General features: G+C 66.3%; 1 protein-coding gene across 1 annotated transcript; it reads right to left on the bottom strand.

Moving 5' to 3' along the window:
- Positions 1-2,579: 2,579 nt before the first annotated feature.
- Positions 2,580-11,189, bottom strand: QTRT1 (queuine tRNA-ribosyltransferase catalytic subunit 1). Its single transcript, XM_031507620.3, has 10 exons — positions 10,939-11,189; positions 10,212-10,280; positions 8,743-8,881; positions 8,580-8,658; positions 5,912-6,027; positions 4,254-4,392; positions 4,097-4,172; positions 3,884-3,993; positions 3,724-3,808; positions 2,580-3,630 (listed from the first exon to the last, which is right to left on the bottom strand). Exons 1-10 carry the CDS (start codon positions 11,164-11,166, stop codon positions 3,478-3,480), a joined length of 1,194 nt encoding a protein of 397 aa, XP_031363480.3. The 5' UTR covers positions 11,167-11,189; the 3' UTR covers positions 2,580-3,477.
- Positions 11,190-11,503: the final 314 nt, after the last annotated feature.

Below are 11,503 nucleotides of genomic sequence, written 5' to 3'. Positions count from 1 at the left end.
ACATGGGACCACCAAGGACACGCAGGTGCCACCCAAAGGGTGCCACTAGGGACATGCAGGTGCCACCGAGGACACACAGGTGTCACCCAAAGGGTGTCACCATGGACACAGGGCCACCGAGGACACGCAGGTGTCACCCAACGGGTGCCACCAAGGACACGGTGCCACCATGGACACGTAGTTGGCACCCAGAGGGCGTCACCATGGACACGGGGCCACTGAGGACACGCAGGTGTCACCCGACGGGTGCCACCATGGACATGCAGGTGCCACCCAACAAGTGTCACCGAGGACATGGTGCCACCATGGACAGGCAGGTGTCACCCAAAGGGTGCCACTAGGGACATGCAGGTGTCACCCAATAGGTGCCACTGAGGACACGGTGCCACCGAGGACACGCAGGTGGCACCCAGAGGGCGTCACCATGGACACGCAGGTGCCACTGAGGACACGCAGGTGTCACCATGGACACGGTGCCACCGAGGACATGCAGGTGGCACCCAACGGGTGTCACCATGGACACGCAGGTGCCACTGAGGACACGCAGGTGTCACCATGGACACGGGGCCACCGAGGACACGCAGGTGTCACCCAATGGGCGTCACCATGGACACGGGGCCACCGAGGACACGCAGGTGCCACCAAGGACACGCAGGTGGCACCCAACGGGTGTCACCATGGACACAGGGCCACCAAGGACACACAGGTGTCACCCAATGGGTGCCACCATGGACATGGGACCACCAAGGACACGCAGGTGCCACCCAAAGGGTGCCACTAGGGACATGCAGGTGCCACCGAGGACACGCAGGTGGCACCCAATGGGTGCCACCAAGGACATGCAGGTGCCACCAGGGACATGCAGGTGTCACCCAATGGGTGTCACCATGGACACAGGGCCACCATGGACAGGCAGGTGTCACCCAAAGGGTGCCACTAGGGACATGAAGGTACCACCGAGGACACGCAGGTGTCACCCAAAGGGTGTCACCATGGACACGGGGCCACCGAGGACACACAGGTGGCACCCAACGGGTGTCACCATGGACACGGGGCCACCGAGGACACACAGGTGGCACCCAACGGGTGTCACCATGGACACGGGGCCACCAAGGACACGCAGGTGGCACCCAACGGGTGTCACCATGGACACGGGGCCACCATGGACAGGCAGGTGGCACCAGGGACACGCAGGTGTCACCCAAAAGGTGCCAGGATGGACATGCAGGTGCCACCCAAAGGGTGCCACTAGGGACATGCAGGTGTCACCCAATGGGTGCCACCGAGGACATGGTGCTACCAAGGACACGCAGGTGGCACTGAGGACACACAGGTGCCACCGAGGACACGCAGGTGTCACCCAAAAGGTGTCACCGAGGACACGGGGCCACCAAGGACACACAGGTGTCACCGAGGACATGCAGGTGTCACCCAATGGGTGTCACCATGGACACAGGGCCACCGAGGACACGCAGGTGTCACAAACGGGTGACAGGGACCCCAAGGTGTCACCATGGACCCATTTAGGGACCCCCCAGCCCCATTTCGGACCCCCAGCCCCATTTTGATCCCCCAGCCCCATTTAGGGACCCCCCAGCCCCATTTAGGGACCCCCCAGTCCCATTTCGGGACCCCCCAGCCCCATTTCGAACCCCCCAGCCCCATTTTGAACCCCCCAGCCCCATTTTGGACCCCCCAGCCCCATTTCGAACCCCCCAGCCCCATTTAGGGACCCCCAGCCCCATTTCAGACCCCCCAGCCCCATTTTGGACCCCCCAGCCCCATTTAGGGACCCTCAGCCCCATTTCAGACCCCCCCAGCCCCATTTCAGACCCCCCAGCCCCATTTTGAACCCCCCAGCCCCATTTCAGACCCCCCAGCCCCATTTCAGACCCCCCCAGCCCCATTTAGGGACCCCCAGCCCCATTTTGGACCCCCCAGCCCCATTTAGGGACCCCCAGCCCCATTTTGGACCCCCCAGCCCCATTTAGGGACCCCCCAGCCCCATTTAGGGACCCCCAGCCCCATTTAGGGACCCCCCCAGCCCCATTTTGGGCCCCCCAGCCCCATTTCGGACCCCCCAGCCCCATTTCGAACCCCCCAGCCCCATTTTGGACCACCCCAGCCCCATTTTGAACCCCCCAGCCCCATTTAGGGACCCCCAGCCCCATTTAGGGACCCCCCAGCCCCATTTAGGGACCCCCAGCCCCATTTCGAACCCCCCAGCCCCATTTTGGACCCCCCAGCCCCATTTCAGACCCCCCCAGCCCCATTTAGGGACCCCCAGCCCCATTTTGGACCCCCCAGCCCCATTTCGGACCCCCCAGCCCCATTTCGAACCCCCCAGCCCCATTTTGGACCCCCCAGCCCCATTTAGGGACCCCCAGCCCCATTTCGGACCCCCCAGCCCCATTTCGAACCCCCCAGCCCCATTTTGGACCCCCCAGCCCCATTTCAGACCCCCCCAGCCCCATTTAGGGACCCCCAGCCCCATTTTGGGCCCCCCAGCCCCATTTAGGACCACCTGAGCCATTTCCCTTCCCGACTCTTTTTATTTCCCACCCCTTAAAAACTCCCAAAATTGTAAAAAAAGCATTTATTGTCCTAAAAAAAAAAGTATAAAAATAATCATGGTGGGGGGGGCGGGTGGGAATTGGGGGGGATTTCCCCTGGGAATTGGGGGGGTTCCCCAGGATCTGGGGGGGTTCTCCAGGAATCCAGGGGGGTTCCCCAGGATCTGGGGGGGTTCCCAAGGATCTGGGGGGTTCCCAAGGAATCCAGGGGGGTTCCCAAAGATCTAGGGGGGTTCCCCAGGAATCAGGGGGGGTTCCCCAGGATTCCGGGGGGGGTTCCCAAGGATCTGGGGGGGTTCCCCAGGGATCTGGGGGGGTTCCTCAGGAATCCAGGGGGGTTCTCCAGGAATCCAGGGGGGTTCCCCAGGAATCAGGGGGGGTTCCGCAGAATCTGGGGGGTGTTCCCCAAGGATCTGGGGGGTTCCTCAGGACTCCAGGGGGGTTCCCCAGGACTCCAGGGGGGTTCCTCAGGAATCCAGGGGGGTTCCCAAGGATCTGGGGGGGTTCCCCAGGACTCCGGGGGGGTTCCCCAGGACTCAGGGGGGTTCCTCAGGACTCCAGGGGGGTTCCCCAGGACTCCAGGGGGGTTCCCAAGGATCTGGGGGGGTTCCCCAGGACTCCGGGGGGGTTCCCCAGGACTCAGGGGGGTTCCCCAGGACTCAGGGGGGGTTCCCCAGGACTCCAGGGGGGTTCCCCAGGACTCCAGGGGGGTTCCTCAGGAATCCAGGGGGGTTCCCAAGGATCTGGGGGGGTTCCTCAGGGATCCAGGGGGGTTCTCCAGGACTCCAGGGTGGTTCCCCAGGACTCAGGGGGGGTTCCCCAGGACTCCAGGGGGGTTCCCCAGGACTCCAGGGGGGTTCCCAAGGATCTGGGGGGGTTCCCCAGGACTCAGGGGGGGTTCCCCTCAATCCAGGGTGATCCCCACCGACTCCAGAGCCTCCCGAGCCCACGCGGGGGGTCCCCCCCGCCCCCCGTACATGGTGGCCATGAAGTCCCGCACGAAGTCGGGGAAGCGCTGCCGCAGGATGCTGTCCCGGATGGAGCCCATCAGCTTCATCTGGGGTGGGGAGACGGGGGTCAGAGGGGTTGGGGGAACCCCCGAGACCCCTCCCCAAAATCCCACAGAGCCCCCCAAAATCCCCCGGCCCACCTGGTAGGCGACGTTGTGCATGGTGAGCAGGTGCAGCGCCGCCGTGTTGCAGCGCAGCAGCACGTGCAGGTACGCCCGGGAATACCTGCAGATTTTGGGGGGAAAAATGAGGAATTTTGGGGGGGGTCTCCCCCAGGAGACCCCTCCCCACCCCACCCACCTCTGGCACGCGGGGCAGTCACAGTCGGCGTCGATGGGCCGGAAATCTTTGGCGAATTTTTGACTTTTCAGCTGCAGCGACCCCCAGGGCACCAGGGCGGAACCGAAACGCTGCCGTGGGGTTGGGGGGGGGTTATGGGGGTCTCCCCAATATTGGGGAGGGGTCCCCAAACCCCTCAAACCCCCCCAAATCCCCCCCAAATCCCCCCCTTACCGCGGTGCGGGTGGGGAAGACGCAGTCGAACATGTCGCAGCCCAGCGCGACGCAGACCACCAGGTCGGTGGCGTAGCTGAGGGGAGGCGAATTTGGGGGTGATTTCGGGGGTCTCCCCACGGTTGGGGAGGGGGATTTTGGGGAGCCCCGGACTCACCCCACGCCCATCAGGTAGCGGGGTTTGTCTCGGGGCAGGTGCTCGGTGCTGAGCTTCACCGCGCGCCAGAAGCGCGCCTTGGCCTCGCCGCCGCTCAGGCCGCCGATGGCGAAGCCGGGCACGTCGCGCTGCGCCATGGCTGGGGAGGGGGTCCCAAAAATCGGCATCGGGACCCCCAAAATCGGCACTGGGAACCCCAAAATCAGCACCGGGACCCCCGAGAACCCCCCCGGACCCCCAAATCATCCCTGAGCCCCCCAGGATGCCCAAATCAGCCCCAAGACCCCCTAGCGAAGCCGGGCACGTCGCACTGCGCCGTGGCTGGGGAGGGGTCCCAAAAATCGGCATCGGGACCCCCAAAATCGGCACTGGGAACCCCAAAATCGGCACCGGGACCCCCGAGAACCCCCCCGGACCCCCAAATCCACACCAGGACCCCCAAATCGGCAACAGGACCCCCAAATCAGCCCCGGGACCCCCCAGCGAAGCTGGGCATGTTGTGCTGTGCCATGGCTGGGGAGGGGGTCCCGAAATCGGCACCGGGACCCCCAAATTGGCACCGGGACCCCCAAATCGGCACCGGGACCCCCAAATCCACACCAGGACCCCCAAATCAGCCCCGGGACCCCCCAGCGAAGCCGGGCACGTCGCGCTGCGCCATGGCTGGGGAGGGGTCCCCAAAAATCGGCACTGGGACCCCCAAAATGGGCACCGGGACCCCCGAAATCGGCACCGGGACCCCCAAAATCGGCACTGGGAACCCCAAAATCGGCACCGGGACCCCCGAGAACGCCCCCGGACCCCCAAATCGGCACCAGGACCCCCCTGGACCCCCAAATTGGCACCGGGACCCTCGGGAACCCCCCCGGGACCCCCTGGGACACCCCCGGGACCCCCAAATCGGCCCCGAGACCCCCCGGGACCCCCAAACCGCCCCTGAGCCCCCCAGGACACCCCCGGGACCCCCAAATCGGCCCCGAGACCCCCCAGGACCCCGAAATCATCCCTGAGCCCCCCGGAACAGCCCCGGGAATGTGAGGATGAGGAAGGGGAGGAAGACCGGGGATGATGAGGATGAGGAAGGTGAGGATGAGGAGGGCCGGGGGTGATGATGATGATGATGAGGAAGGGATGAGGAAGAGGAGGATGAGGAAGGTGAGGACGAGGAAGGTGAGGATGAGGAAGGTGAGAACGAGGAGGGCCGGAGGTGATGATGATGATGATGATGAGGAAGAGGAGGGTGAGGAAGGTGAGGACGAGGAGGGCCGGGGGTGATGATGATGATGATGAGGAAGGGATGAGGAAGGTGAGGATGAGGAAGGTGAGGACGAGGAAGGTGAGGATGAGGAGGGCCAGGGGTGATAATGATGATGATGATGATGATGAGGAAGGGACGAAGAAGGTGAGGATGAGGAAGGTGAGGATGAGGAAGGTGAGGATGAGGAGGGCCGGGGGTGGTGATGATGATGATGAGGAAGGTGAGGATGAGGAAGGTGAGGACGAGGAAGGTGAGGACGAGGAAGGTGAGGACGAGGAAGGCCGGGGGTGATGATGATGATGATGATGAGGAAGGGACGAGGAAGGTGAGGATGAGGAAGGTGAGGATGAGGAAGAGGAGGGTGATGAAGATGAGGATGATGATGGTGAGGAAGGCTGACCTTGCAGGCAGCGCAGGCGCAGCTCGGGCTCCGTGCCGCCCTGCACGATGGCGAAGAGGCGCTGCTGGCGCGGGCGGGCGTGGGCGGCCAGGCAGCGATCCAGCCAGCGCACCGACCTGGTTAACGGGTTAACCAGTTAACCGGGTTAACCAGGGTTAACGGGGCGGCCAGGCAGTGATCCAGCCAGCGCACCGACCTGGTTAACGGGTTAACCAGTTAACCAGGTTAACCGGGGTTAACAGGGCGGCCAGGCAGCGATCCAGCCAGCGCACCGACCTGGTTAACGGGTTAACCGGTTAACGGGTTAACCAGGGTTAACCGGGGCGGCCAGGCAGCAATCCAGCCAGCGCACCGACCTGGTTAACGGGTTAACCAGTTAACCGGGTTAACCAGGGCGGCCAGGCAGCGATCCAGCCAGCGCACCGACCTGGTTAACAGGTTAACCAGTTAACCAGGTTAACCAGGGCGGCCAGGCAGCGATCCAGCCAGCGCACCGACCTGGTTAACGGGTTAACCAGTTAACCGGGTTAACCGGGGTTAACGGGGCGGCCAGGCAGCGATCCAGCCAGCGCACCGACCTGGTTAACGGGTTAACCGGTTAACCGGGTTAACCAGGGTTAACAGGGCGGCCAGGCAGCGATCCAGCCAGCGCACCGACCTGGTTAACGGGTTAACCGGTTAACGGGTTAACCAGGGTTAACCAGGGCGGCCAGGCAGCGATCCAGCCAGCGCACCGACCTGGTTAACGGGTTAACCAGTTAACCAGGTTAACCGGGGTTAACGGGGCGGCCAGGCAGCGATCCAGCCAGCGCACCGACCTGGTTAACGGGTTAACCGGTTAACCAGGGTTAACCAGGGTTAACCAGGGCGGCCAGGCAGCGATCCAGCCAGCGCACCGACCTGGTTAACGGGTTAACCGGTTAACCGGGTTAACCAGGGTTAACGGGGCGGCCAGGCAGCGATCCAGCCAGCGCACTGACCTGGTTAACGGGTTAACCGGTTAACCAGGGTTAACCAGGGTTAACCAGGGTTAACCAGGGCGGCCAGGCAGCGATCCAGCCAGCGCACCGACCTGGTTAACGGGTTAACCGGTTAACGGGTTAACCAGGGTTAACCAGGGCGGCCAGGCAGCGATCCAGCCAGCGCACTGACCTGGTTAACGGGTTAACCGGTTAACCGGGTTAACCGGGGTTAACGGGGCGGCCAGGCAGCGATCCAGCCAGCGCACTGACCTGGTTAACGGGTTAACCGGTTAACCAGGGTTAACCAGGGTTAACCAGGGCGGCCAGGCAGCGATCCAGCCAGCACACCGACCTGGTTAACGGGGGTTAACCAGGTTAACCGAGGGGTTACCGGAGTCCCAGGAGGGGCTGGGGGCTCTTAGAGGTGTCCCAGGAGGGTCTCGGGGTGGTCTTGGGGGGTCCCTGAGGGTCTCAGGGTGGTCTCAGGAGGACCCAGAGGGTCTTGGGGTGTCCTGGGGGTCTCAGGGTGCTCTCAGGGTGGTCTGGGGGTGTCCCAGAGGGTCTCTGGGTGCTCTCAGGGTGCTCTCGGGGTGTCTCAGGGTGTCCCAGAGGGTCTCAGGGTGGTCTTGGGGTGCTCTCAGGAGATTCTCAAGGTGCTCTCAGGGTGTCTCAGGGTGGTCTGGGGGGATCCCAGAGGGTCTCAGGGTGGTCTCAGGAGGACCCAGAGGGTCTTTGGGTGTCCTGGGGGTCTCAGGGTGCTCTCAGGGTGGTCTGGGGGTTTCTCAGAGGGTCTCAGGGTGTCTCAGGGTAGTCTGGGGGTGTCTCGGGGTGCTCTCAGGGTGGTCTCGGGGTGTCCAAGAGGGTCTCAGGGTGCTCTCAGGGTAGTCTGGGGGTGTCTCGGGGTGCTCTCAGGGTGGTCTCAGGGTGTCCTAGGGTGCTCTCAGGGTGGTCTGGGAGGGTCCCAGAGGGTCTCAGGGTGTCTTGGGGTGCTCTCAGGGTGCTCTCGGGGTGGTCTGGGGGTGTCTCAGGGTGCTCTCAGGGTGGTCTTGGGGTGTCCCAGAGGGTCTCTGGGTGCTCTCAGGGTAGTCTGGGGGTGTCTCAGGGTGGTCTCGGGGTGTCCCAGAGGGTCTCTGGGTTCTCTCGGGGAGTCCCAGAGGGTCTCAGGGTGCTCTCAGGTGCTCTCGGGGTGGTCTGGGGGGGTCCCAGAGGGTCTCTGGGTGCTCTCCGGTGCTCTCGGGGTGTCTCAGGGTGGTCTCGGGGTGTCTCAGGGTGCTCTCAGGGTTTCTCAGAAGGTCTCAGGGTGCTCTCAGGGTAGTCTGGGGGTGTCTCAGGGTGGTCTCGGGGTGTCTCAGGGTGCTCTCAGGGTTTCTCAGAGGGTCTCAGGGTGTCTCAGGGTGCTCTCAGGGCTTCTCAGAGGGTCTCAGGGTGTCTCAGGGTGCTCTCGGGGTGTCTCAGGGTGCTCTCAGGGTTTCTCAGAGGGTCTCAGGGTGCTCTCAGGGTGCTCTCGGGGTGCTCTCAGGTGGTCTCGGGGTGTCTCAGGGTGCTCTCAGGGTTTCTCAGAGGGTCTCAGGGCGCTCTCAGGGTGCTCTCAGGGTGCTCTCAGGTGGTCTCGGGGTGGTCTGGGGGGGTCCCAGAGGGTCTCTGGGTGCTCTCAGGGTGGTCTCGGATGGTCTGGGGGTGTTTCAGGGTGCTCCCGGGGGTCCCACCTGAGCATGGCCTCCTCGAGGCGCGGCCCCGTCGTGGTGCTGCTCACGACGTCGTCCAGCTGCATCACGATGTCGGCGCCTGGGGTGTGGGGGGGGGACATGGGGGTCACCCCCATCCTCGCCCACCCCTCCCCGCGGGTTCGGGGGTCCCCCCGGCGCCCACCCAGCGTGTTCTGGATCTCCATGGCCCTCTCGGGGCTCAGCAGCACGGGCTCGCCGCCGTGGGGGGGCCGGAAAAGGACCCCCTCCTCCGACACCTCCGACAGCTCCAGCAGCGAGACCATCTGGAACCCCCCGCTGTCCTGGGGGCACCCCGAAAACGGCGCTGGGGGGGGTCCCGGGACCCCCTCGGGATCCTCGGGACCCCCTCAGGATCCTCGGGACACCCCAGGAGCCTCCCGGGACCCCCAGGAACCCCCCTGGGAACCACCGGGACACCCCAGGACCCCTCAAGAACCCACCGGGACCCCCAGGACCCCTCAGGAACCCCCCCCAAGACCCCCAGGAACCCCCCAGGAACCCACAGGAACCCCCCGAGACCCCCAGGACCCCTCAGGAACCTCCCCTGAGACCCCCAGGAACCCCCCCGGGACCCCCAGGAATCCCCCGAGACCCCCAGGAACCCCAGGAACCCCCAGGAACCCACCTAGGACCCCCAGGACCCCTGGGAACCCCCCCAGGACCCTCTCCTCCGACAGCTCCAGCAGCGAGACCACCTGGAACCCCCCGCTGTCCTGGGGGCACCCCGAAAACGGCGCTGGGGGGGGTCCCGGGACCCCCTCGGGATCCTCGGGACACCCTGGGAACCCTCCTGGGACCCCCAGGACCCCTTGGGAACCCCCCCAAGACCCCCAGGAACCCCCCTGGGAACCACCGGGACACCCCAGGACCCCCCAGGAACCCACCGGGACCCCCAGGAACCCCCCAGGACCCCCCAGGAACCCACCCCGAGACCCCCAGGACCCCTCAGGAACCTCCCCTGAGACCCCCAGGAACCCCCCCGAGACCCCCAGGAACCCCCCTGGGAACCAGCAGGAACCCCCCGAGACCCCCAGGAACCCCCCTGGGAACCACCCGGACCCCCCAGGAACCCTCTGGGACCACCAGGACCACCCCAGGGACCCCCACGAACCCCTCAGGACACCCCGGGAACCACCGGTACCCCTCAGGACATCCCGAGACCCTCGGGAATGTCCCGGGACCCCCCCCAGGACCCCCGGGAAACCCCCAGGACCCCTCGGGACCCCCCCGGGAACTCATGGGACCCCCCGGGACCACCCCAGGACCCTCTTGGGACCCTCGGGAACCCCCCAGGACCACCGGGACCCCTCAGGACACCCCGAGACCCCCCCCCAGGACCCCCAGGACCACCCCAGGACCCTCTTGGGATCACCGGGACCACCCCAGGGACCCCCTCAGGACACCCCAGGAACCACCGGGAACCCCCCGGGACCCCCAGGAACCCCTCGGGACCCCAGACACCCTCGGGACCCCCGGGAACCACCGGGACCCCCCCGGGATTTGGGGACCGGGGGGTGCCAGAATCCCCCCCCGGGGCTCGGGGGGTTCCCGTCCCAACCGGGGGGTCCCGGCCCGTGAATTCGGGGGGCTCAGGGGGCGCCCCCCGCTCACCGTCAGCAGATTGTGCGGCCAGTCCATGAAGCCGTGCAGGCCCCCGGAGCGGCGGACGAGCTCCGGTCCCTGCGGGGAGAGCGGAGCTGGCGGCGGCACCGGGAGTGCCCCGGGAGTGACCCGGGAACCGGGCGGGATTCACCGGGAACGACCCGGGAACCGGGCGGGATTCACCGGGAGTGTCCCGGGAACGGCGGAACCGAGCGGGATGCCCCGGGAACGGAACGGGATTCACCGGGAACGACCCGGGAACCGGGCGGGATTCACCGGAAATGCTCCGGGAGCGGTGGAACCGAACGGGATGCCCCTGGAACGGAACGGGATTCTCCGGGAACGGAACGGGATTCACCGGGAACGCCCCGGGAACGGAACGGGATTCACCGGGAACGCTCCGGGAACGGAACGGGATTCACCGGGAATGCCCCGGGAACGGAACGGGATTCACCGGGAACGCTCCGGGAACCGGGCGGGATTCACCGGGAATGGAACGGGATCCCCCGGGAACGCTCCGGGAACGGAGGAACCGAGCGGGATGCCCCGGGAATGGAACGGGATCCCCCGGGGACGCTCCGGGAACGGCGGAACCGAGCGGGATGCCCCGGGAACGCCCCGGCAACCGAGCGGGAATCCCGCCGGGATCCTGCCAGGGGAGCGGCCTCAGCCGGAATTGGGGGATCGGGGCTCGCGTCGGGGGGAACCCGGGGCGGGCGGAGCCGCCGCCGCTCACCGGCCGCGTGCCCAGGTGGAAGGTGTTGCCCAGGCAGATGCGGCAGCCCAGCGCCGCCAGCTGCGCGGCCGTCAGGCCCTTGGCGGTGCCGCGGGTGCCCACGGGCATGAAGACCGGGCAGGGCACGGTGCCGTGCGGCAGCCGCAGCTCCCCGGCCCGGGCGCGGCTCCGGCCGCACTCGGCCACGATCCGCAGCACCGGCGGCGGCCCCGCCGCGGGCGCCGCCATCTTCGCCGCGCCCCGCCGGAAATGAAGGCGGCGGCGCCGGAAGTGACGGTTACCACGGCAACGCGGCCGCCATCTTGGGCCTGCTGGGGATGGCGAGCGGGGCCGAGGCCGGAGCCGCACGGAGACCCCCCCAAACAATCAGCGGCTGATTCCGCTCGCTGCGGGATCCGGCCCCGGCGTTTCGCTTCGGGACTGCCGTTCCCGTGACGCTCGACGGTCACGGGAGCGCGGCGGAACACCGGAGCAGCCCGTAGGGAGAAGGGCTGGCTGAGTGGTGGCCGGGTGAGGCGCTGCGAGAGGATTTGCTGTTCCCCAAGGCGCCTCTCTCGGCGGCGTT

The sequence above is a fragment of the Lonchura striata genome, chromosome 30, assembly GCF_050655825.1.
Source record: "Lonchura striata isolate lonStrDom1 chromosome 30, ASM5065582v1, whole genome shotgun sequence".
NCBI classification, from domain to species: Eukaryota; Metazoa; Chordata; class Aves; order Passeriformes; family Estrildidae; genus Lonchura; species Lonchura striata.
This window is presented reverse-complemented; position numbering and strand designations above follow the sequence as displayed.